Source organism: Poecilia mexicana, unplaced genomic scaffold (assembly GCF_051168715.1).
Source record: "Poecilia mexicana isolate PSO_F unplaced genomic scaffold, ASM5116871v1 scaffold_22, whole genome shotgun sequence".
Lineage (NCBI taxonomy): Eukaryota > Metazoa > Chordata > Actinopteri > Cyprinodontiformes > Poeciliidae > Poecilia > Poecilia mexicana.
The window spans coordinates 16948671-16973698 of NW_028263391.1; the positions used below are offsets into that span (position 1 = coordinate 16948671).

The following is a 25028-nucleotide window of genomic DNA, read 5'->3' on the forward strand; positions in this document are numbered from 1 at the left end:
GTGGGGGGGATGAAAATCTCCTTGATGTCACTGAGAACGAGGAGGATTCAACAACCTATAACCACAGCCTGGAAGTCTGTTTGGACAGTGTCTATTCTCTGCTTCCCTTTAAAAGCTGCAAGTTGTCTCCGCTCACAAGGGTCTGTGAGCCTTCGGGCTAGATGCCCAGCATCGTCACCATGTTCATCAGTCCCTCCCTCGATGCGCAGCTTTTTTGAAGGCCACGGGCCAGTAAAGCCAGGCGGCAGCCAGGAGGGTCTCCCGTCTGTCCGTGGAATGCCACCTCCTCACCTCCACCCCCCAAAATGACGCCTCGGGTCAGAGGAGAGATCATAAATTTAGACCCCGGTCCTCAAGAAAGAGGACTAAGGCTTCAGTTACTCCCATCTGCCTCCTCTTTGATGGCTTCCCTCTTTGCTTTAATTGCAATCGCTTTGTGCTAATTTGAGATGAGCTGAAGATCTACGATGGCAGGTGCAATAAATTACAGATGCATCAGTGCATATCACCATTCACATTCTAAGAAATACCTGAGTAATTTCAATTTGATATTTTAGAGGAGAGAAACTTTTTAAATTTGTCAATTCAATTGATCTTTCAGAGAAAAATTCCTGCATCGCTTGCTCCTCCAGCCACTCATTTTTACCACACAGGAAATGAGTGGTTAAAAAAAAAAAAAAAAATCCAACAAAAATCAAACTCACCTCTCCTTGGAGATGGCTTTGCTTTGTCGTATCCAGGAGTTCTTGAAGTCGTTGCAGAACTCGTACCAGAGCATGAAGATGTAATTCGGGGTGACTTCTTTGTCACCAGCCTTTGGCTTTATACCAAAATAATTCACCACGTCCTGGAAACTGCAGGAGGAAAAAAAAAACAGAGGTTTGATCTCTGATGTACTCTGTGGTAAGCACCCCATGATTTCCCAACAATAAACGGAACAGTGACTGGTAATGGATGACTTTACATTGGTCAAAACAAACAAAACAAAAATTGATCAGCCAATTCGCAATGACCAACACAACATTTAGATTGCGCTAAAAAAAGATCTTTGCTTCAGGTGTTTCAAAAATAAAGTCAGAGAAAGCAGAAAAAGTGTTAAAAGCTTCTAAAACGGAAAGCTTATTTTTTTTTATCAAAGTTTTCTTTAGCTGTTTATTCACAACAGCAAATGAAGCTTCAGCATAAAAGAGGAAAATGACTGTAAAACAGCAAATTGTTCAATTTGTTACAATGTATCCATTTGAGAAGTCAGATTGGATTTGTGGTGGAACATTCTGGACATTGGCAGATTTCGGAAATATTACAATTAAGGTATTACTCTAACTACGGAAATCTGTAAGGAGTTAAGCATGCTAACTGCTAATAAAATACGCTAAAGACAGCTTAAAATGTCAGCGCTTTAATCATGTTGTTGATGTTTTAAAATAATATGTTTTTGTTGCTGCAGATCTGTGTGATATTGACTCCGCTCACTCACACACATACTGTATCTCATAAAAAAATTAATGCTTGAAATTCTTTTTTTTAGGACAAAATGCTTGATTTTTTTATACTTTAGGGAAAGCTTTTTTTTCCCCATTATGTTGGAATGGAGCACGGCTACATTTACATGTGTGAGCCTAAATCTGTCGTGTCATGAGTAGAGAAGGTGCTAGAGATTAGCCTGAGTCAATACAATATTGGTATAAGATCTGATACTGACGTCATTCTTGGATCAGGTCTAAGATCCAGATGCATCCTGCGTTACTGGAGGTCATATTTTGACTGATTTTGTCTAGAAGTTTTGGCAATACATCAAGAAATGTTTCAAATGCACATTTATTTTAGATTCAACAGATTATTTATAGCTCAGACGCATGGCCAGACACCCAGAGTCTGTCAAAGGGGTTAGTATGTGCTAAAACCAGATTTTCCAGATCAGAGCTTTGAAAGAGTAAATACTACTGTAAGCACAACAAGAAGTCATGAATGTTTTTTTTTCTTTTTTAAAGGGAGAAAACATAGGGGAAAAGAGATTGAAAGCGTATTTCTATCCTGCCAAGACCACAAACGAGTGATAGAAGAGGTAGCTCTATTACTGCATTGGCCGCCGCTGCCTTCAGGGAGTAAGTTGTTAGAGAAGAACCACAGAAGGTAAACACATAAAAGCAAAATCAATGCAATGCTTTAAAAGCATACCAACTGTCAGGCAATAATTTGAGTGAGACAGAGAAGCACACAAAGGCACAAAACCAATAGGCTCTGCTTCAGACATTAAGCCAAATGTAACTGTATCTGAGGTCCTCGCAAGGCCCTCAGCATCACATGGGGCACGGAAAGTTGTGTTCTGTATCAGATTCTCTCTACAGACCAAAACATGAAAGAGATTTTCAAGCTTCGCCTGTCCAGCGGCATGATTAAAGAGGGCAATCATTCAAAGGATGCTTTCTGTCGCTCTGACACTCAGATAGGCCTTGATCTCCAGATGCTAGGTGGCTATTTGAAAAGCTAATCTAATACGGAAATTTCTGCAGGAGCCTGCTTTACGTTTTCATTATTTTGTCAGGGCTACGCCGTACATCATCCTGCGCACAGAGATAGAAGAACGACAGCTCTGAGATATTTGGATTGACCAAACAGATGACCGTCACAGGTAGCTTCGTTGCAGCTGGCCTGCCCTGCCATGACGAACAGGAACTCTTCTCTGTCAGCTCCTCTCCTGACCCTGGGTCATCATGTCAAACCTTGCACAAATCAAGCTACGAGATTTAGCCATCTGTGCACTCATCAAAACAAACCATAAAACAGATGCAACAAAAAAACAATACAGACGTCTGTTATTTTCAAATGCACACACAAACTAAAAACACCTAGACTTCTATAATCTATTCAATAAAGCCATTGCCGTGAGAGAGTTTACTGCAGCGTCCAATGCCAGCATTCCTCACTGACAGCTATAAAAAAAAAAAGAAAAGAACCACATCAGAACTCAGAGCAGTTGTGAGAATCAGGGGAAAATTTAAACAGGGAAATCTTTGCATTCCTTTTGTTTCCTCTGTAAAACAGATTACTCAAGTAAACAGCATGTTTATGGCCGAGTCAGCGCGAGTGCGGATCAGAGGCCAGCTTCATCATGTAACCCCACAGCGGAGCATAACACACCAGCTTGCTCCAACCAAAACCGTAGCTGTACAGTGACTGCAGAGGTGCCACCGGGGCCAAATGAAATTGAGCGTGATGGTGGAGAAGGAAACTTAATGAGACAGAACTGAGCAGGGGGAAAAAAAACAGAAAACATCAGTGGAGGCCCAAATACAAAGCAGACAAATTAGGTCTGCATGCTGAGATAAAGGCCAACTAATGATCAAGCAGGAAATTTACTTGGTATAGATTTAATTCTCAGTAAGTGTAAAAAGCTTAGGGCAGATTAGTTTGAAGTATTTAGGTATTTTATGTTTTTCTTCAGTATTAATTCTGTACAGTTCCTACTTGTTTGAAGAAGGTAACATAGTGAATTGCAAAAATATTCATACATCAATACATTTTATTGTGATTCAATGTGACAAACCTGCATTGGCAACCAACTGCTTTTAAACTGAGGAGTATGAAGACCTTTGCGAGATATAGTATATATATATAGTATATAGTATATAGTATATATATAGTATATGTAACAACGTAAAGAACAAAGAAGTAAACATTTTCAAATATAATCTTATATAGATGTATAATGTAGAAATTGTCTTAGACATAGACAATTAATTTCACTCCTAAGAAGATTCTTATTGTTCAGTATTTTAGAAACTAACCACTTTTATAACCGTTTAACAGAAAAGAAAACAGAGACAATGTGCTATTCCTTTTTTCCATTTAAAAGCAATAGTCTAAGTCATTTATCGTCTTATAATTTAAAAGGCTAATTATATTTTTAAGTTAGCTAAGTTATTTTCTTGTCAAATAATCTTTCTTTGAAATGTGACGCCAACATAAAAACCCAGACGGTAAAAGTAATTACCAGACATAAGATTTCTTGCTGGTCTTGTGTCATATTCTACTTTTCTGAAACTGAGTTTAGCTGCAGGTCAGAGTCTTCACACTAAATAATAAACAGTTCAAATACATTGGTCTCTATGAAAACTAAAGCAAAACCTTTAATTTTCTCCTTAACTAATTCAAATTAGTTAAAGATACATTGAAATGCATATTTAAATATATATATTTGCATATATAAATATATATTTGCATATATAAATATATATTTAAATGCATATATAAATATATCTTTGCATATATAAAGATATATTTAAATGTAAATGTAGATTTTCTCACATAAATCTACATTTAAATATTCTTTTTTTTTACAAGAAAGTTGGCAGTAATGTTAAATCGTCGTAAGACAAACTTATTCTGCAATGATTTTGAAAGTGGAATTCCTAATTGTTTTAGTTATAAAATCATTATATGTTTATTCCATTTTAAAACATTTCATAATTATAATATAAAATTTACTTTAGTGAAAGTATCACTAGAAAATACAGTATCTCTGTGGCCTAAGCAGAAAAAGTAAGCACATCTAACATGTAAGTCTTAAGGGTACTTAACAATTAAGTAACAATTAAGGGTACTTTATAATTGGTACTGCATTATTAAGTTATTTTATGTTTTAATAAATTAATGTTCAAATTATATTAAATTATGCTTATTTATGAAGTCAATTCACATGGAGAACTCCGCTACCCCACAAAAAAACAAAAAAACTAATGTTAGTAGTTGAAATAATCTCCTGCATCATGATGGGTTTACTGACATTCTCAAGTTATTAGGTTTCGAGGAAAATGAAGCTTAATACTATATAATTACAACATGTACAACTGTATACAGACTCTGTTTTACTAAGCTACAACAACAATTACTTTCTCAAACATACTACTAACTTCTCCCGCCCTCGCATCCAGCTCGGATCATCAAGTTGAGCCTGTTGCATCTGTTTGCTCTAACAGACCTGTTCTCCATTTCATTCGGCTGTAATTTTGTCATGGCCACGGTTTGTTCGAGAATCGCTCATCCAGCGCAGATGTGAGAGCCCACCCAGGGCCCGGAGTGCCCACTGACGCTCATATTCATCAGAAAGAGTGTCACTTTTATGAGGTGGCTCTGTGGGAACCTAAGCAAGACAGACTCCTGCCTCCCTCTTGTTCTACCAAGTGAGCCAGCCCCCCCAGCCCTCTTTTTTAGATTAAATTAAAAGGAAAACTTCATTAAAAGCAAAGGTGCTCTCAGCTGTGGGGGCCTTTTGATCAATCTTCCCTTCCAAGTTCAACACCTTCATTACAGTGGTGTCACTCATGCACACGCACGGACACGCACAGCCTAGTCCAGTTCAGGACAGAAATATCACTTCAGCGTGAGGGAGGGATGAAGAGGCTGAGAGGTGCAGCCATCCCTCACTGACCATCCTGGCTCATAACACCAACAAAAAGCGGAGCAGCTCAAAGATTCCCAACGCAGTCCATTTTTTTTCCTTGGTAGGCTTCATTTTCTCATATCCAGTGTCTTTTACCCTCATCTGTATGTGTTCTCCTGATTTATTTTGAAAGCTGGAGGGTTACAATATAAAGCAAACAAACCTGCTCTCTATCCAAACAAGACCAAAATAATCTATTTGCTTTGTTTGTCTGCTCCACCATCTTTTTCCAATATGAAATCTTCCAGAGAGGATCTTGCTCAGACAGCGAGCTCGGCGGCTGCCAGTGTGACTTAAGCCCATAAATCTATATGTTTCATGGGAAGACTTTTTGGGAGTCTTCTGGGTAAGACACGGCAGATAAGAACGACAGGAACTGCGGGGGAGGAAGGTTGGGGCATCCAGGCTTTTGTGGAAGATCACTGGTGCTTTTCTCAGACATGAGGTGTGCGGTTTTATTTTATTTTTTTTATATCTTTGCAGTAAATTTTAACAAACCTCGACGTTAGCACAAGTGTATACCGAAAGAACAGTGAAACACAGCAGCCCACTGATCCAGTGCCTTTCCAGGTAATTTTATTCAGGCAGATAAATACGAAGAAGCTCTTTTAATTTTCTAGAAACGTTATCAGCTCCTGAGAATATCAGTTAAACAGATTTAAACATTTGTGTTAACAGATAGCAGCTATGTTTACAACAAAGTGGTGCTATGCCCCTTCTCAAATACACTCTCTGTAGCTGGTTGTAACATGACAAAGCTATATTAAACTATATTACATCATGCCCCAAAATCAGTTCGTCTCATAAATCACAGTTCTTTTCCACCTCACTGAGAAATCTTTGTCACAAATAGACACAATCAAAAAAACCCCCATGGTTTCCATTTGACTCATTTTTTTGTTTTATGAGGATCAACTGTCCTGTTTACCCTTCAGCACTCTGTGGTCTCGTTGATAAATATCCAGTGAAAAGTGACTTTGACCAAGCTGTGAGCTTATATCAAAACATCAAGATTTTGTTTTATTTTTTTATTTCCTTAAAAGTTGCGTTTTTGGCGATGGGTGGTTTGAATGTATGTATATAAAAAAGCACATTTTACATCTAGTTTTCTATATAATTCTCAGGAGTTACTTTTTTTTTTATCATACATAATTTTACTTTAAAGATTATGAAAAGAGTCTGTGTGAATTAGTAATTAACACAGTCAAGAATTAAATATACATATTAAGCTAATGTCTATTGTCTAATAATAAAAGAAAACAACAAAAATACAAAGACAACAATTTTACTCTGTCACCGTACATAATCTGAAATAAATCTCAAAATACTTTCTCTGAACTAATCAATAGTTAGATAAAGAAAGTGTGACTTCAAAGTCTTAGAACTACTTGAGCATGCTAGCTGCTTTCAGCTCCCAACCAGTCGAGAGGCTGAAACAGTTTTTGCTTAGGAAAGGGGGCATGAGGAAACATCGAGACGTGGGTCAAAACCAAGACTCTGCCATTTTCAGTATTGTTTCTTTCTAAAGAGTCGTTGGTACAGAGTTTTCCCTCTCAGCCAAGGCAAGAGATGGGAGTGTGGGAACCGGACATCTTCAGAAATCCAGTCAGTACGATTTTGGACCACAGTGAGGCCCTCAATCTTTTCCTTAGTGAATGTTGTATTCCTGAAAGCAGATGTGCCCAAGTGATTCTCAGAGTTTGAATGCATCTTCCTCTTTTTTCCCCTCTTTGGTAAAACTCACCATGAGTACTTAAAACTGTGCCATAAAACATGGTTGGCTCCTGAGAGACAAACAGTCAATAAATATTAGACTTTAACCAGTTTGAATAAAAATAAAAAACTTTACTTTTGTCTTTTCTCATCATAAAACTTGTCATTAATGTACAGAGGTCGGGCAGAATCTATGTATAACCTCTGGTTTGTTGGGCTTCTTTTGTATAATTATATCAAGAGATATTTGGTAGATGTTAGTTTTAGAATTAGTACATTTATTTCTTGACTACAATGCTGACAGATCTAATTTGTTCTCGTAACCTTGAATAGTGTTTTAGGTTTGGTTGTCATTTCCTCTTTTACCTCTGATAAAGATGGACAGATGGAAAAGTGAAGATTTTTTTGGGTGTGGTTTATAACCTTGATAACATTACATTGTGCTTCTTCCCTACCTTTTCTGAGCTCCATTGAGCCGGTCCTCTTCAGCAGAATGCTCCTTTTGAGCTGCAACATATGAAAAAACAAAACAAAAAACAAAACATAGGACTGATCATAAAGCTGAGGATGAGACTGAGTCAATGACTCCTTTATCTGCCATCTATAGCGTTATCGTTAAGAAATGCTGAGGCGTAAGGTGGCACAGGCTCAGTTAACATGCTACCCCACTGATTATTAAGCACGTTGTAAAGTTTGACATGGCTCTGCATGTTGACATTCAGATGTGTGAGTGTGTGACGCCTGGGCTTTGGAGGTGGGGAGCTGCGGTCTGTTTGTTGAGCGTTTTTTTGTGTGCATTTGTGTACATGTGTTGGCATATAACTGCATGTTGTAGCTGAAGCAGAGAAGCTTGGGAACCGAAGGCTCTTGTGGACTCCTGCCATGTAAAAGTGTCTAAATGCAAGGCAGATGTGTGCGGCGGGCCAGGCTGAGGTGCAAGAATTTATCTAGGGCCAAAGAGTGCCTGTGATCTCAGATTTATTGCATTTTTCCAGATTCATCCTTTTTACAATGATGGGGGACCTTTTCTACTTGAAGATTTAAGAGGGGGAAGTCTCCAAAAAATTGTTCAAAGGCAGGTTTGGGGGTCTTCTGGGAGTAGGTGAGCTAAAGCCTGCGATCAACAACCCCTTTTATTTTTAGTCCTTTTTTACATGTATGTTGGGTAAAACCTAATGATGGGAGGGGGGTGGTCATGTCTGGAATAAAAGGAGGAGGGGGAAGAAGAGAGGGGCCGTGACCAATGGTGTTAGTCTCAGTGGGGGTACGGCTGGCGCCTGAGGTACCCCTCTGGTGTGACTGCAGAGGTGGCACAGGAGCCGAGAAAGAAAGCGGCCCGGAGAGGGGATGTGTGAAGCTTCTCTTCCTCCGCTCCACGTGTTAACATGAAACCACTAGTCGCTAACTAGAAAGTTATGAGACATGCATGCTGAGAAGGACAATAAATTAGGGCTTTAAAACTCTGACACACTTTTCTTAACCGCTGCTTAAACCAGCAGCCAGATAACAAGATGAGGAGCAATCCGAAAGCAAAAGAAAACCTACAAAATCTCATTCTTTCTATCTTATTTTATGTCTGTTAGAAAAATAATGACTCTTAAAATCTAAGAAAAAAACAATGTACTGGAACATATATTGTCAGCAAATTCATAGTTACTTTTTTTTTTAAATACACAAACTCTTTATTGGAATTTTATTGACATTCAGTAACATAAGAACAGTTCACACTTAGAAAAGAAACAGATAATTTATTTTTCTTTTTGCTTCTAAAACACCAGAAAAGTGAGGTGTACATTTATACTCAACTCTAATACCTCAATTGAAAAACACATGCAGTGCACATTAATTAAACAATTTCATGGAATCCCCAAGACAGGTATAATTTTGTGATAAAGTTGTAATGATATACTATATGCCAAGTACTGCTCGCACTAGACAGGTGCCACAAACTATGTCAGGAAAACGGCACACATGGTAATAACAAGACTTGTTGAGGCAATGTCCAGTATGAAGTTTAATATTTATTTGTTAATTTTATGCCCAGGAAAAATGTAATTCTGCACATCAAGACTTCATCGTATAAAAAACATCTCCATTAGTTCAATTTCTGCTGGGGGTTTATGCAAACTTTCATGCTTGCTGTAATATGTCATATCATGTGCAGGACACATGTATGTAAGTGGGACTTTCTGAGTCTTTAGCCTGGATAAGTAACTTACTTTTAATGATGAGTCAGAGTTTAACAGCCTCAGCTGCTCTTTGATGTGAATGCTGCTGACTTGTTTTTTTTGCCCTCGTCATGGAATCATTGCAAACACCGATAATTTATACCTTTCCCGTCAGGGAATGAGCTCAAGGAAACTTGTTTCTCAAAAAAAATTTTTTTTACAAGTTTTCCATTCAAAAATCATTTTCTAGGATGTTTGGGGAAAAAAACAAACAGTTACAACCAAGACCGATTTAAAAGCTTCCAAATATTAGGCATGTCATGTTAGGAAAAATGTTTAGCTTGTATACAAAAGCTAAAAGTTAACCTGTATAATAGGTCATGGAGGTAATTGGTTTTTCAATAAATGTCAGAAATGAGATGCGTACAAGAAATTGTGAAAATCTGCTGTCAGGAAATCCACAATTTCAATTCTACAAGGAAACACACATGGGAATTCCAGTTTAGAGTACGTCGGTATAAGTTCTATTAGTTCATTTGACAAAGCTGAGTCGTGCATTTCTGCCTCACCTCAATTTGATTAGTCAGTATTGGAAAAATCTCCTAAGGTGCAATGTGCACTTTCATACTGGCAGCTGGTTACACTATTTGACTATCACAGTGCAGAAGGCTGAATGAAAATCTAAACTTCTATGATTTTTTTGACAGCTATGTAGTTACCTTGTCTTCATATAAAACAGAAAACCCCAATGAAATACTTTAAAGTTTTTGATTGTAGCATAACAAAATAGAAAATAATTGCAAGGGATAGGTATACTTTAGCAAAGAACTTTACATATTACTGTACATGATGAAAATAAATGACTAACACTTTTAAATGAATAAATGTAACATTTTGTTTTCACACCATACAAGAAATGATTTCATCTCGACTCACCAGTTGAAAAAAATGCCTCCATCTTCTGCTTAAAGGGCTGCAGGTGTTCCTCTGACGAGTTGGTGCAGACGTTCTCCACATTCTTCTCACAAGCTGGTAGGAAGAAGAAAAAATAGAATGAAAGAAGGTGAGAGGAGAAAGAATTGAAAGGTTCGCAAGTGTACAAATGAGTTAAATGACCTGGGCAAAGAATGCATGATTTGTCTCAAAAAGTCTTCATGCATGCAGGAAAGTATGTTGAAGAAAGAAAAACTGTAATGTAGCCTAAAAAGGGCTAATGGCACATACCCCAAATGTCATCTGAATAAAATTACCAACCACAAAGGGGTAAACAGATCCTTAAAACTCTGGAGTAACAATGTTTCCAATTAAAAAACAAAAAAAGCCCACAAATGTGTGTTTGGTTCCGTTTGTTTTCTGCTTTGCAGGCTGTTTTAACTCTGATTTGTTTTGACCTGCAATTAAACTAACAAACATGCATAAAGAAGCAACTCAAGCCAAAAAAACATCAAACTATACTAGTATGTAGTCTTTTCAGATTTGTTGCTCGATTTGTGTTGGATAGATTTTTTCCCTAAGCGTGATTTGAAAGCTGCTTGTTGAATTTACTCAGGTAATTTCTATGACAAAAAAGCAAAACTGACCATGTCTTTAACAAACACTTTTTTCTCAGCAGACTGAGAAAAAAAAAATCTACAAACATTAAAACTTATTACATCCTATTTTTCGTATTTGTTTAATTTTGATTCATTTTCCTCCAATACATATAGAAACAGTTAATTACACATTCCTGTAATTAACTGAAATGACAAACCTGTCTATAAGCATAATAAAAAATAGGAAACCTTTATTTAAGAAATGCTTTAATGGGGTTGTTAACCTCAAGCTGAGCTTTTATTTCAACATAATTGCAGAGTTTTTTTCTTTATGCACTGATTTCAGCAGCTACTACATGGTTTGCCATTGAATAATTTATTGCTTAACATGTTAACATTTCTAATAACTTCAAAATGACTTTTACAAAAGTCTATCCAAAAACATTTAACTTGCAATGATGTAGAATTTCCCTGCTTGCATAGTTTTTTGTTCTTAGAACTCCGGGCGCATGTTAGTGCAGCAGATGTGTTTGTGGTTTGTAGATGGCTTTTGGTTATCGTGCCAAATGATCCAACTCACACCAGCTCAGAGGAAACGGCCCTGACTGAGCGCGTGCCAGCCGAACCTTTCCCCATTTCCTCTCAACTGTAAGCCTGTGTAACTATACACACAGGCGTCTGGCGAAACAACTTAGGCACAATCCTCCAACCTGTAAGTCATTAATGGCTGCAGTAAATACCTTAACTTGCTTATGACTGCATAGCTAAATACTTCTGCAACAGAAAAAGGACATTAACAGGTCTGGCCCGCCGTCTCACTTTGCTGCGTCGCTGCTTTTACATCCGAGTTCGGCTTGGCTCTGGCGTGTTTGCATGAGAAGCTCTTGCACCTGCGACACGACGCTCAGCTAAATATTTTATTCACTAAACGCCTTGCTAAATTAAGAAATGCGCCATTTAAACGTCATGAATCAGGGCTTATCAAGTACAACCACAAGGTCTGGATGAGAAGCGAGTTTACAATAAAATCAGTGACCATGCAAACACACCAATCAATATATTCTGTTTGGAGAAACCACACTTTCCGGCCAAAAGTCCCCCAACTCAAAAGCACCTATTAAAATGGCGCTCAAAACAGCAAGTCTACAATTTAGAGGCGGCTTGCTTCCAAATGTGGTCCAGACAGTGTAGGCCACAAGGAGGAAGCCCACAATAAACACAACAGCTGTAAAGAATAAAACCAAAATGTTGGAGTTTTAAACATTGTCTTAAGAGTTGTATACATGTCTGGAAAAGCCCAGTCACAAGTAGGATTCCACTGTAAGCCCAAGAGTTGGTGCCGTCAGGCAAAACGGAAGACCACAGATCTAAGAGCTCTTGCAGAAAACAGTTTTTCTCCCTAACCACAAATAAGTGGTCTTCCAATTGGACTGTATGAAAAAAATATTTTTGTGTTAAACATTTTAAAGATAACCACTTTCACTAATGTGGATTTTTTTTTCTTTGACTTTGAGCACTCACCAGCAGTTTTTTTTCCTCTGTTTATGAAAAATATGCAAAAATAGTAAAGAAATTCATAAATTATTTTTTTATTTTAGGATTTTATGGTCTTTTTACGTTTGCGTGTGTTGACAATCTTGACAGGTAAATTTTACAACAATCTACGCAGGCATTTCTTGATACACATTAGGGATTTTTTGATTGACTGAGATAACATTTTGTCCTTTACAGCTCTTCTCCCACTGAAGAGCTGTACAAATAAAAAAAATAAAAAAAGTGCAGCATGTTATTTGTATTCACCCTTTGATTTAACAGTTTGTAGAACCACCTTCAACTGCAATAAAGGATACAGGCCTTTTGACATTTTTAGCATGTAGAAACTTAACCTTTTGCCCATTTTTCTTCGTCAGATAGCTCAAGATCAGTCAAAATAGATAGAAAGAATCTACAAACATTCAAGTATTCTCGCAGATTTGAATGTTACCATGCAAAGCCATTCTGTATTTTAAGTCACTGTCTGACTGGAAGATGAACCCCCAATACAGTCTGAAGTCTTTTGCAGCCTTTAACAAGTTTTCTTTTAGGTTTGGACTATGTTTAGCTTCAATCATCTTCCCATTAACTCTGACCAGCTTCCTTGTCCCTGATGAAGAACAGTATCACTTTGTGTCACTATAAAGATGGTGTTGGAAACATATTGTGCAACCTTAATTTTTCTCCATGAATACTTTCTTGCATGCCGGTCATGTAGGGTAAAGTGTGGATAAAATTGATGATTCTGAATACTTTTGCAATACAGCGCACACAAAATACACCAAATTATGAGGTTTAGATGTGTCTTACAGAGACTAATAGATTGTGTATTTGTACCATAATTTCCTGGCATGCTTGATTTCTGTATGGGTCTGGGAACATATGGGTGGGTGTACAAATAATGGATGTCCTAGGATTTTATCCTGTCGTTTAGCTTTATTTTGAATTGGAAACAAATTTCCTTTAGCTGCTTTCCAACTGCGATTCTAGACTGATGCATTTATCAACGGGTTAAAAGAAAATCACTGGAAATATGGTTTTAATTGAATATTCATCTGCAAGTTATTAAAGAAACAACCCCAAAGGAAAATAACTTATTTAGTGGATTTATTGGTAAGGAAATGTTTTGACTGTGTTTGATATTCCAAATCTTTGATGCTCTCTAAGGAAGATGTAGACAACAAATATAGTAATCCACAAAGAGAGGGTAAACAGAGCTAATCAGAGTATAAAAATGATCTCCTGAGTCACTTAAACTCTTTTGTATTAGTGTTTCCAAGTGATTTAATGTCTTAGCGGACGAGTATTCTCGTTGTATTATATTAGGTAACCTGTCAACAGCTATGGAAAAACATAAAACTCCTCAAATACAAAGTAAAATAAATACATCTTGTTGCAGCAGCATCTCAAACACATCAAATTTAGAATGTATATTAATCTGAGCACTATTACTAATGGAAAGAAGTAAACATATAAGAAAATATTTTTTTTTTGCAAAAATTAAGGTGATATAATTATTGGTCCCCTGCTGTTAATACTACCAACCGTTCTTTCCCAGTAGGACCGCAGTAAATCTTTTCTGTAACATTTCACAAGGTTGGAGAAGAAGAGGCAGGGATCTTTGGCCAATCCGCTCTGCCCAATCTCTCCAGATGATAAAAAAATTATTCATTACACAAAAGAGATGAAATGAAACCAATCAGATTTACCAGACCTAAATCTGGTGACAGGAATTATTCGTTTTGAGACAGGTGAACCATTTCTGTGAGTATGAAGCTATATGTTTTTGATCACTGTCCTACTGAAAGACCAAATCATGGACACTTTTTTTTTTCACTTTTCTGGCAAATGCCATCATAATTATGTATTTAAAATCTTATGGTATTTCAGAGTTGATGATTCCACAGGTTCTTAAAGCATCAGGAAGAAAAGCAAGCCCAGAGCGTCACAGATCTGCCACTGCTGTACAAGAAGGTTTCTACTTATTCATTCCTTTGTTTCATGCCAAATGCACCTGGATTGACTGTTGGTGAAAAGCTCAATCTTAATCTTGTGTCACCAAAGAACGATTCTGGTAGAGTTCTTCTAACCACACTGGTTACACAGGGTCAGAAAAAGTTTTGCATTTTTGGCATCATCTCAAAATAACAAGTTGGCATGAAATAGCATCTAATGTAGACTTACTGGCCCCAAAATATCACTTTTTGCTGCCGTTTTCTTACTAAGCATAGCAGCAAGATAAACATAGGTCCTAATGCATCTAAGTGTCACATCATACTTATACCCCATGGAAAGATAAAATTTAGGAATTCTTATTAAAAGTTCATTTAAACTCCGATCATCTTTTTATTGCATTCATTATGGTTTCCTGACAGAATATTTCCTCGATTGAAGAACTGTAAATTAAATATTTCATTTAAAGGTAAATCTGTGTGAAATTTTATTTTAAGACTTTTTAGACATCTTTAGCAGATTTTCATTTCAATCTGGGAAAAGAAAAAAAAACATAATTAACCCAAATATGACAGCCAAACTTGAATTGACTTTGCGTGGTTGGTAAAAGGGACAACTTTTATGTGAATATGTGCAATCATATTAAATACATTGAAATATTAATAAAAAGTTCATTAATTTTAATACCTCAATTCACTAAACGAAACAGATTACACAGATTAATTTCACACAAGCAGGTGTTTTAAACTCTTTCTGTTAGTTATGATCATTTTCTGCTTGCAAATGATGAACAGATTCCATAAATGTGGGCTTAAAGAAAAAAGTATGTTTAAAACCCGTTCAAAGATTGTTTTCAAAAGGTACTTTTAATCTGACTCATCAGAATGCATATTCTAATTCATAAAATATGACTGCTATGATCACAGCACAGACTAAAATAGTACAAATCTGCTGCAAAGGAAATTGTCAACAGCAGATTGAGAGTTGGAGGAAAACTGCAAAATCTCCCCTTTGGTTGTTTGATGAATGTTTCAGAGCATGAAATGGGGCAATGACAACCTACCTACTGCCTGAGCATCAGATGAAGATCTGGATGATGATAAAGCACAAACACAGAACAAACGCAGGACAAGGAACAACGCCGAGGGAGAGAGCAGTGAGGAAACACACTCTGCTATACATGTGGTTCTTGTTCCACATCGATACTGGAAGATTGGGCGCCAGCAGAGCAGCAGTTCAAACTAACGCAATAATTCTCCTTCGACAGTCGCGTTCATGCTTTAGAATTATGAACATTCGGAATCACGCCAATAAAACCTTATTTTTAAGAGTTTAAACCAAGTACATGGTTCCTGTTCTGGTATGTTCTTGTTATTTATACCTGAAAAGTGAATTCTCTTCCTCATCCCCAATTATCTTCAGTTCCAGGAAACAGTCAGGCCCCCACATAAAAAAAAATATAAAAAAATACAATACTATAGCCCCTCAGCAAGCGAGCCAAAAGACGGCCTCAGTAGGGAAATGGTAAAACCTTAACTCCCCTTTTCATCTTTGATAAATCAGCCAAAATGACTCGTCTTTACCATTTTTTCAAGGGTTACAACGGTGGCAACCTGGAAAAAAAATATAAGGTGAGACATGAAACTCACTTCAAATATGCATTTAGTAGACATTAAACATATTTCTCCATTAAACAAACCTGAACTAATTTAGTGTATAAAAGGTTAAACAGGAACATTTATTAGAGATTTCCTGCATTACAAATAGCAACCAATCATTTCCAAAGACCCTGGAGTTTTGCATCATGTTTTGTCTTGTTTAGTCAGAGGAGAGGTGACGGCACCTTTGCATACTGGCTTCACACGCGCAGGTCCTCAGTGGAGCCTCAGTCGTAAAACAGAGCTCAGGCTAAAGGCCCTGCCTAAACCTGACATTAAAGGCCATTTAAAATCAGGACACTGTCTGATTTGCCACAGTGATGAATGCCTAACCTGGTCCAGGCCTTCTGTGAAACACTAAACCCCCCTGAGCAGCAAATGAGCTCTGACTGTTTCTTTTTATTTGATCCTATTTCATTGGGTTGCATCCCTGCCTGCGTGTCTCGTCCAATTACACGGCAGCCAAAGGAACATTTTTGCACTGCTCTGAAAGCAGTAGTTAAAACAAGATTTTAAAAAAGGATTTTTTTTTTTTTTTTTTCACGTGAGGAAGGCAGAGATTCCCTGATAAGGACAATTTTTGGTGCTGAAACAGCTCAGAAAAACAGCACTGCTGGCAAAAACTACATGTGAGACATAAGGCCTACAGTATGTCCTTGTGGCCTCCCGCTCATCCCTCTCCCCCGAGTGGAGCCAAGAGAGAGGTCATCACCCTCTCCCAAAAACAGGAAACCCCATCAAAAGAGGATCATGTTTCTCCACAAGCCAATGAAGAAGAGTGTAGCCAAGCGGACGGTGAGTCGCTCCTGAGCAGCGGTGGCGACTAGCGGAACGAAGAAATCATAACTCAGGTTTCTGCACTCAGGATCTGCATGAAATTTGTTTGTGATGCACATATGGATGTATCCACTTAAAGGAGAGCTAGGAGAGCTATCAGCTTCAAAAAAATATATATAAAAAAGTGGCCACCTCAGGATCAGGTAAGGACCAGATTCTCTCCAAAGTTGTCCAGTTCAAGTCAAAACAGCGCAAAAAACAGGGCAATCCAGATGCTCTTTTCATATTTCCAGGGGTTCCCCATCACACATTTTGACTTCCTTGTAACTTTGTTCAGGTGGTGGTTAAAATATACCAATGAGATTTCAGAAACTCCCTGACAGATAAACCTCTCTGTCTGCTTTCTGTGATGTAAAAATCAATAAATAGCATTTCGAAAAGAGGCAAAGAACTGGTAATATGGCCTCATTTAACACCTGCTTTCACATGCTTTCTGTGACCCTATCATAACTTTTGGCAGACCACAAATGGAAATTATTTAAGCTTTTTTTCAGCAGTTCCTTATTTATCCATATATTTTATATTTAGTGGAGAGCACAACTAATAATCGTCCCAAACAGAGATCCCCAGCTCAGGAAGGGGTCTGCCTTCTTTCCCAGAGTTATCACAATATTATTGGTTGCTTCTTCTGTTTGCTTGTTTTTACTGTAAAAACCAGAAAAGGTACACAGTTAAAATGAAAAAAAATAAAAAATCTGAATCAGTCCCGATAAGATCCAGATTGTGGTTGTTGGATTTGTAAAACAGTTTTAAATTAAAACATATTTCAAGCTGTAAAAACAATAACTAACAGTGATAGTGAATAATATTAATGACAATACACTGGAACACTTAGATTTGTCAGTGTATTAGGAAATACAGCTCCTGTCTCAATCTCCTGTCTTGTTTTAGAGTTAGCCCTTTAAAATACAGCAGTTTCTAGATTGAGAGCCCAACCTTGTATTGACGTAGGGTAGAGAGCTGAGGATGATGGGGGGGAAATGGGATTCAGTCTGAGTGTCAGACAATGTTCTTGTTGTGGATGGAAGTGATCTGTGTTAGCCTTATAATTAGGACCAGTTGTGTTCTTTGGGCTGGTTTATAATAGCCAGGCATAAATATTTATTCCTGGCGGCTGGAGAGGATAAAAAATGGTGGGAGTCATAGGTGCAGCTCGCCAAACATCCAGGATCCAGCGCCCGGCCTGTGATGCTAATACCCCGAGGACTACTGTGCCAGACTGTGCTTCAGCAGAGATCAAATATGAGGGCCCTTACATTGCATTTATTGTCTTCAGGTCTTCCATTTTTCCTAATAAATGAGTGACAGCTTGAGGTGGGTCTGGGTACTTTAACAGGCTCTTTGTATTTTTCCCTCGGGTCAGAGAAGAGAGGGTTTTAACAGCAATGTGGAGCATATCTAATTGCTTTCATATGCCATATTATTGCTTGATTTAAATAACGACAGACACCGAGGGCACAGAGGGGCATCTCCTTTAACCTCCACATGGCCCTGGCCAAGACAACCTGGATGCCTGGCTGAGGTACTGAGCATCTCAGCAGCTCAGGATACAGCAAGCGCAGAACATCAAAAGTGTGTTTGTTTATCCGCCAACTGTTGCTGTGAAGGTTCCTCACTGAACAGGAATGTTTTTGTTACTCATGCTTCAAAAATGTTCATAAAAGACATAAAAATGCTGCTGCTAAACATTCTGCCATTGGTGCCAGAACAGAGGAAACTGCAAGGGGACAATGAAACTGAGAAAAGTTGCCGTAGGGCCTCCTACGGTTCTAAATATACACAAAGCTCTCAAAGCACGGAGCAGGAAGGGTCCATGGGAAGTACGTTTCCATCGAAACTGCGCTGATGACAGATAGTAACGTATACAATTACACTGATTGATTAACAGAGACACAAAGACGATTTCAGCGATAACGTTCAATATGGCCTCATGCGCAAATGCCGTTTGCTTGGCAATGATTTGGAGGCAGCTCTCCAAAAAAAAGGTGGGACAATTTAGTTGTTACTTCTGACAAGACTTACAGGCAAAAAAATTGCTGTGTGTGGAAGTCACAAATGTGCAGAATTGCCCCGGTCATTTGGGGTGTATCTACTACCTTTGGACATCTAGACAATTTTTTTTTGCTAAATTCTTCTTTGCATTTCAATCTCAGTCTATTTTTTATTTTATTTTATTTTTTTTCAAATCTAGGCACAGACTCTCAAATGAAGTGGAGTCTGGACTTTGACTGAGCCATTTTTATCCACGAATGTGTTTTGAATCCAACCATTGATGCAAATTTCTTCACCCAAAGCATTTAAAAACATCTAAAAAGCCAAAAATTGGACTGATCTGACAAAAACAAGTTTCTTCTCCATGTTTGCCATGTTTCCTGGATAGCTCAATGGATATTACATCAATCAGAATGTTTGTAGAAAAAGAAAAAAGGAAAACGAAGCATTGTTTTTTCCTACAATACTGAGTTAATTTACATACCGTAAATTAACCAATAAAATACCGTATAAATACATTGAAGTTGGTGGTTCTAATGTGACAAATTGAAAATGTATAAAGGGTATTAAAACCCTTGCCAGGCACTGTAACTAACTTTTGGCAGGATTTGCCAAACAGCTTCAACAGGACAAAATGTTGAAGCTGTACAGAATTAAATGCATTTTAAGGTTTTAAACCATTTAGTATGTCCTACCAGTTAGATCCCGCTTCAGTTTCCTGATGTCTTTGGTAAGGTCGTCAAACTTCACCTGTGCTGCCTGGAAAAATTCTTGAGGGTCAGGCAGAGGAAACACACTCTTTTCTGTACCGGCATGCTAAAACAGGAAAGAAAAAGGTATTTATTTAAAGTCTTTAAACATTGGAAAACAATTTTGGTTTCAAGTGAGTTTTTAAAACTTACTTTGTCAAAGTTTCGCAAGTAGTATAAAACCACATAATCCACAAGATTGATGTGATTGTCCTGATGAAGTCAAACAACAAATAATTAGGATGTTTTAAGCCACTAAGTGACATCAACACCATTGAAGTAACCCTCAAAACGATAAGTACCCTGCTCTTGACATCTTTTAGCTTCGGGAGGATCTCCAGCCCAAAGCCATCAGCCTGACCTCTTGTCCTGTTCCCTCCATTCATATAGTTCCCAAATGCCAGAACGAGACCCATCACATCCCGCAGACTGTCACAATCAAGGAGGTCCTGATGCAGAAACATACACATGGATTTTTTGGTTTAGTTATCCTTTATGATGCTGAACGACATCTTTTGAGACAGCACTTGCTGGCGTGATGCTCTTACTTTGCAGACGTTGGAGATAATTTCCACCTTGCTACGTAAGGAGGAGATGGTATCGAGGAATACTGACTGGAAGATCATGGAGTGAGCTCTGCCTGCAAAGTCAGGAATCTGGGAGAGCTCGTAAAGAAACCTGGAAAACAAAAAAAAAAAAGTGGTGGGGAGGAGGAATAGGGTTTGATGTGTTATGGCAGAATTAAACAAAATGTCTAACAGGAAGAACTATTCTGGGGCCTTGGCAGGCCGGGCTTCTCCACACAGGGCGGCTGAGTCAATGTTGCTGTTCATAGGCAGGCAGGCAGCTGATAGTCATGAGTGGTGCTGCTCTGCTGGGCTTGAAAGGTCCAAGGGGGTCGGGTGGAGGGAGAGCAATGAGCGGTGCATGGAGAGTGATCAAAGGTAGCTCTGGCCTGATGCAAGACGACTTATGTAAACAGTGCCGTGTTGGAGGGGAGCAGAGAGGTAACATCCTGTGTGATTAGGGCCGGCCGATGAAGGCAGACACTGAGTAAGGATGACTCAGGCAGCCATAGTGACAGCTTCGGTCAAACATGGACAAGGGAAGGCCAGGCTAGGCGGCACCACTAAATCCAAGTCTTGTTAACGGACCGAGGCTACTTAATCCCCGACGGAAATCCTAAAGCATCCTCCATTCATGTTTTTTTTAGTTTTAGGACTGACTTTAAGCAAATATAAGAATTACTTCAGTGTTATGTGAGAATTTGGTTGGTGACCAGACTGTTGATTTCTACACCCTGAGCAGTGACCAGTAGGTCAAATTAAATGAAATTACTCTCTAGTCAAGTCAAGACATGTCTTTCAGGCTGTGAGAAAGCGAGCGAGAGCAAGACTTCCAGCAGATACCAGCAAGGCTGAACGAAATACAGCAAGGTCTCTCTGCTTCACCAATCTGAACTTTCTATCTCTGTGTATCATGGAATTTGTTTGATTTAAAAATGTTGGCCGACTGAAGTTAAGGTAGAGAGCTGCACACAAGACTGCTATTAAAGGAATAGCTGCGAACATAAAATGTCAACTCTGTAATAATTTTGTCTTATTAAAATAAGCGCAACGCTCCTGCACAGCAGCTGTTCTGCAACGCCGAGGTGTGACGCTAAATCTGCCCGCGATAAAAATAATTGAAGGCTGCTTCTATTATATATCTTAAATAAAAATCGACATTGGTAGGTCAGGGCTTCATAAAAACCAGAAATTTACACCCTGACCGCAAAACTCAAATAGGAGCATTGCTTATTATAAGCCATTATCCTACTCCAAGTGCACATACTAAAATACTAAGGACTCCTTTCACATATATTACACTAAAGTACATACAAGAAATGGTAGAAATACTCTTACTGTTCAGGTTTGTCCAGAAGTTTCACTTCATCTTCTTTGGAAGTCTCATAATGTTTTAGGATCCTGTCAATCTCATCACTGGTGGCCCTCTGTTAGAAGAAGGAAGGTATCATTCATTAAAGCAAAAATACTTGTAAGTAAAAGCTGTAAAACTATATATATATATATATATATATATATATATATATATATATATATATATATACAGCTTTTACTTTCTTCTCATATTGCTATGTTAATCACACAACTTCTTACATTTTCATACAGAGCTTCAATGGTCTCCAAATCCACCACAGAGTTGTCCACATTAAGAACAGCTGGTGAAGACAGAGAAGGACATTAATTTTAAGCAATCTCTCTTATAAATGGGTAAAATCTTGGCTCACATGTGCTGCCTTTTGAGCACTGACAGTGAAGAAAAAGACAAATAATCTGATGATAGGTCTGTAATACTGTTGAAAGTTAGATTAAACATCATTAAATTTGGATAAACACAATGAAAGAATCCATATATGTCTGGGTCTGGGAAAAACCAAAAAAAAAAAAAAAAAAAACTTGAAAGAGGATAAAAAGGGGTATTTAACTGAAACCAGAATGCTACTTGTTCTTTTTTCCCCCCCTTAAATGCATAATTTACCAGACGAATTATAGAACTGGAATCTTATGTGGTTTACAGAGACCACAGACGGTGGGCCAGGACTGAAGAACCGCTCTACTTTTCTTGACCATTGCTGGCAAACGAGTGGAAGAAGACCCTGGGTATGTGTCTGAAAAAAAAAGAAGCTTGAAAACTGTTTGACCTTTGCACCCATAGGCATAGCCAGCACAGCTAGAAGCTAACTAATGATTATAAATGGGGGCAGAAAAAGGTCAGCTAAGAAACAAGCATCCAACTGAGTGTGTCCAACTTTGTCTGCATGCTTTTACTTTTATTCTGGTCCTAAAAGTCAAACGTGGAACAACAGAATAAGGGAAAGTTATGTTACACCGACTCTGGATGTTGTCCCCAGCTTGTGATAGAGGAGATCAATATAATATGAACAAATACTCCACTCATAGTCAATGACTGACAGTAATAGTCATTGAGGGGCTTTAATTGAAATTAATTAAAAATAATAATAATGTGGATTTTATAGTTACTTGTAATAGCATGCATTTTTCCAGTTAGTCATGTTAGCACCACAATCTGTTTTACTGGAATTTTTATGCGACAGATCAAACCAAAGTAGTGAACAATTGTTAAGTGCAGGGAAAAATTGTATAATAATCTTTATAAAAAAAAAAAAAGTTTTACTAATTTGTATTCATCTCTTTCAACTCCTTTTATTGGGTTAAGTAGTGAATTTAAAGACGTGTTGGAAGATGGTGGTCTAATTAGAATGAGCCAAAATTTAACATCCAAAATGCTATTTGTGGTGAAAACTCAATGGTGCACGTCATGCCATCCTTTTAATAAAAGGTAATTTGGGCTGCATCATGCTGTTGGATGCTTGTCTTTAACAACCACAGAGAAACTGGTCAGATTTGATGGCAAGACGGATGGAGTCAAACACAAGGCTATCCTGGAAATTAAACACGCTAAATACTTTATAGAATTTGAACCTGTGGCAGAAGTCCCCTCCCTACATCAGAACATACAGTCAGAGCTATAATAAAATGGTTTAGATCAAAGAATGTGTTACATTGGCCTAGTCAAAGGCCAGACCTACATCAAATTGCCTTTTGATGTTCACAGAAACTCCCGATGCAACCTCACATTTCAGTCTCTGGAAAGCTGGTAGAGACAAACCCCAAATGACTTGCACCTATAATTACTGTGCAAGTGCTGACTCAGGGGATGATTACAAATGCAAGTCACACTTTTTAGATTATTTGGCAATGTGTGCTTAAAGTCATCAGCCTCCAATAAACTGAGACTTAATTACTAACAATTAAGTTTCCACCATCCAAACAAAAATGTTCTTTTCTGAAGAACTCCAGTTTTTTTTTTTTTTCACATAATATGGAAAAATTGGCCATTAGCCATTCCAGCCGCACTGTCCTCATCTCAGCAGTCACACACTAAACTTAAGCTAACAAGCTAACACTTCACACTCTGGTTTGCAGCTGGTCTGCAGCAGAGAAGCTGTCAATGTGGTCCCACACACTGGATCAGAGAAAACGCTGGAGGTCCATTTCCTACATCTTATTAGAGTGGATTATTCAGTCCCTCAGCCATGCAGCCGTCAATCACACACCAAAGGGGGGCCTGCCCCAGTGTGCACAGGAGCACTCTGATCCGAGGGGAGCCGGATATCTCTCCACAGCGACAGATCAAAGCCAGCCTGCCAACGGCCTCACACCCTCTCCTTCCACTTTTCACTCCTGCGTGCGTATGTTTTTGTGTGCGTGCGGCGAGGTGCGGTGTGGGGGAGAGCCTCCCCTTGCCCTTGAACCATGGTGGCCCTTGAGGTGCCCCACCATACCTCCCCAAGTCATTTCAACTAGTGCCTAAGACCCCCCTCCTTTCTCTTAACCACTGTGTTGCCTTTCCCTCTTACTCCCTTGTAGTTGTAATTGCATTATATGTAGCATGTCCTTTTAATTTGGCAACAAAGAGGAGGCAGACTGCCTTTAGAAGTGCCTTTCAAGGCACTATCCTTAATTATCAAATTCAAATTGTCCATTTCACATTCACCTCCCATTAAGGCACAAGGAAGCCGCCTCATGCTGGGTGGGAATGAACATTTTCTACCCAGCGACACTGCAGAAGGGAAAAGTGACTGAGGGGGGAAAGGAAACAAAAATCTAAACAAGATGGTTGCAGTAGTGTATGTGCTGTTTGCCTTGTGTCTGAGGCAGTTTTATGTGGTAGCACAGTGTCTGCAAACTGTAGAAGGTGGTTTTGTACATGCTTAGATCATTAGTGGGGTGTCAGTCCCATTAGGCTTGTGGAAACCGTCACTGGCTACAATAAACAGATCTGCTGGCCGCATGCTCAGACTAGCAGGCGGCAGGAACTCTCCGCCACAGTCCCAGGACACGACTGATTCCTGGCCCATCTACAATGTCCCCAACACACACAATATGTGTTTACACCCACACACACATATCCTACATTTTTCACAGATCAACCGAGCCTAACAATCAATCTGTGCAGTTTTTTAAAATGAAGTTGAGGGCAATTTGATTTGAACCAGTACCATCTTTCATTTAGACAAATCACAGCTTTTTTTTTCTTCTTCTTCTTTTCCCACTGCGGTAACTGGAAAAATCATCCAAGCTCCACTTAAGTCACAAATTAATCTGAAAGAAGTGTCTCAAGTTAAAAATTAGCTGCTGTCAAGAGAGAGGAATTTATCCTCCACTGGAGGGTTCCCAGTATCTCATCTCCAAAAATAACTCTGTCTGCATTTCATCAGGAGTCATCCTCAGTTTATCGTTTAATAGGAAACTAAATTTGGCTTGTAATGGCCGAGTCTAAATCAAAGAGGTTCTTCCTTGAATGAAATCAGGGCTGTACTGGAATTGAGAAGCAAAATATGTTGAACACATGGAGACAGTATC

The 25028-nt window shown here is 38.4% G+C and overlaps 1 protein-coding gene across 2 annotated transcripts in view; it reads right to left on the reverse strand.

Moving 5' to 3' along the window:
• LOC106915027 (formin) overlaps positions 1–25028 on the reverse strand; it is a 56153-nt gene that overhangs the window by 3385 nt on the left and 27740 nt on the right. For both annotated transcript variants that reach the window (XM_088002888.1, XM_014982332.2), the window contains 9 exons: positions 21738–21799; positions 21483–21571; positions 20127–20256; positions 19881–20027; positions 19732–19791; positions 19525–19645; positions 10261–10353; positions 7612–7663; positions 705–854 (listed from right to left, as the gene is read on the reverse strand). In XM_088002888.1, the coding sequence (XP_087859014.1) occupies positions 705–854; positions 7612–7663; positions 10261–10353; positions 19525–19645; positions 19732–19791; positions 19881–20027; positions 20127–20256; positions 21483–21571; positions 21738–21799 (904 nt within the window). The remainder of the gene's footprint in view (positions 1–704; positions 855–7611; positions 7664–10260; positions 10354–19524; positions 19646–19731; positions 19792–19880; positions 20028–20126; positions 20257–21482; positions 21572–21737; positions 21800–25028) is intronic.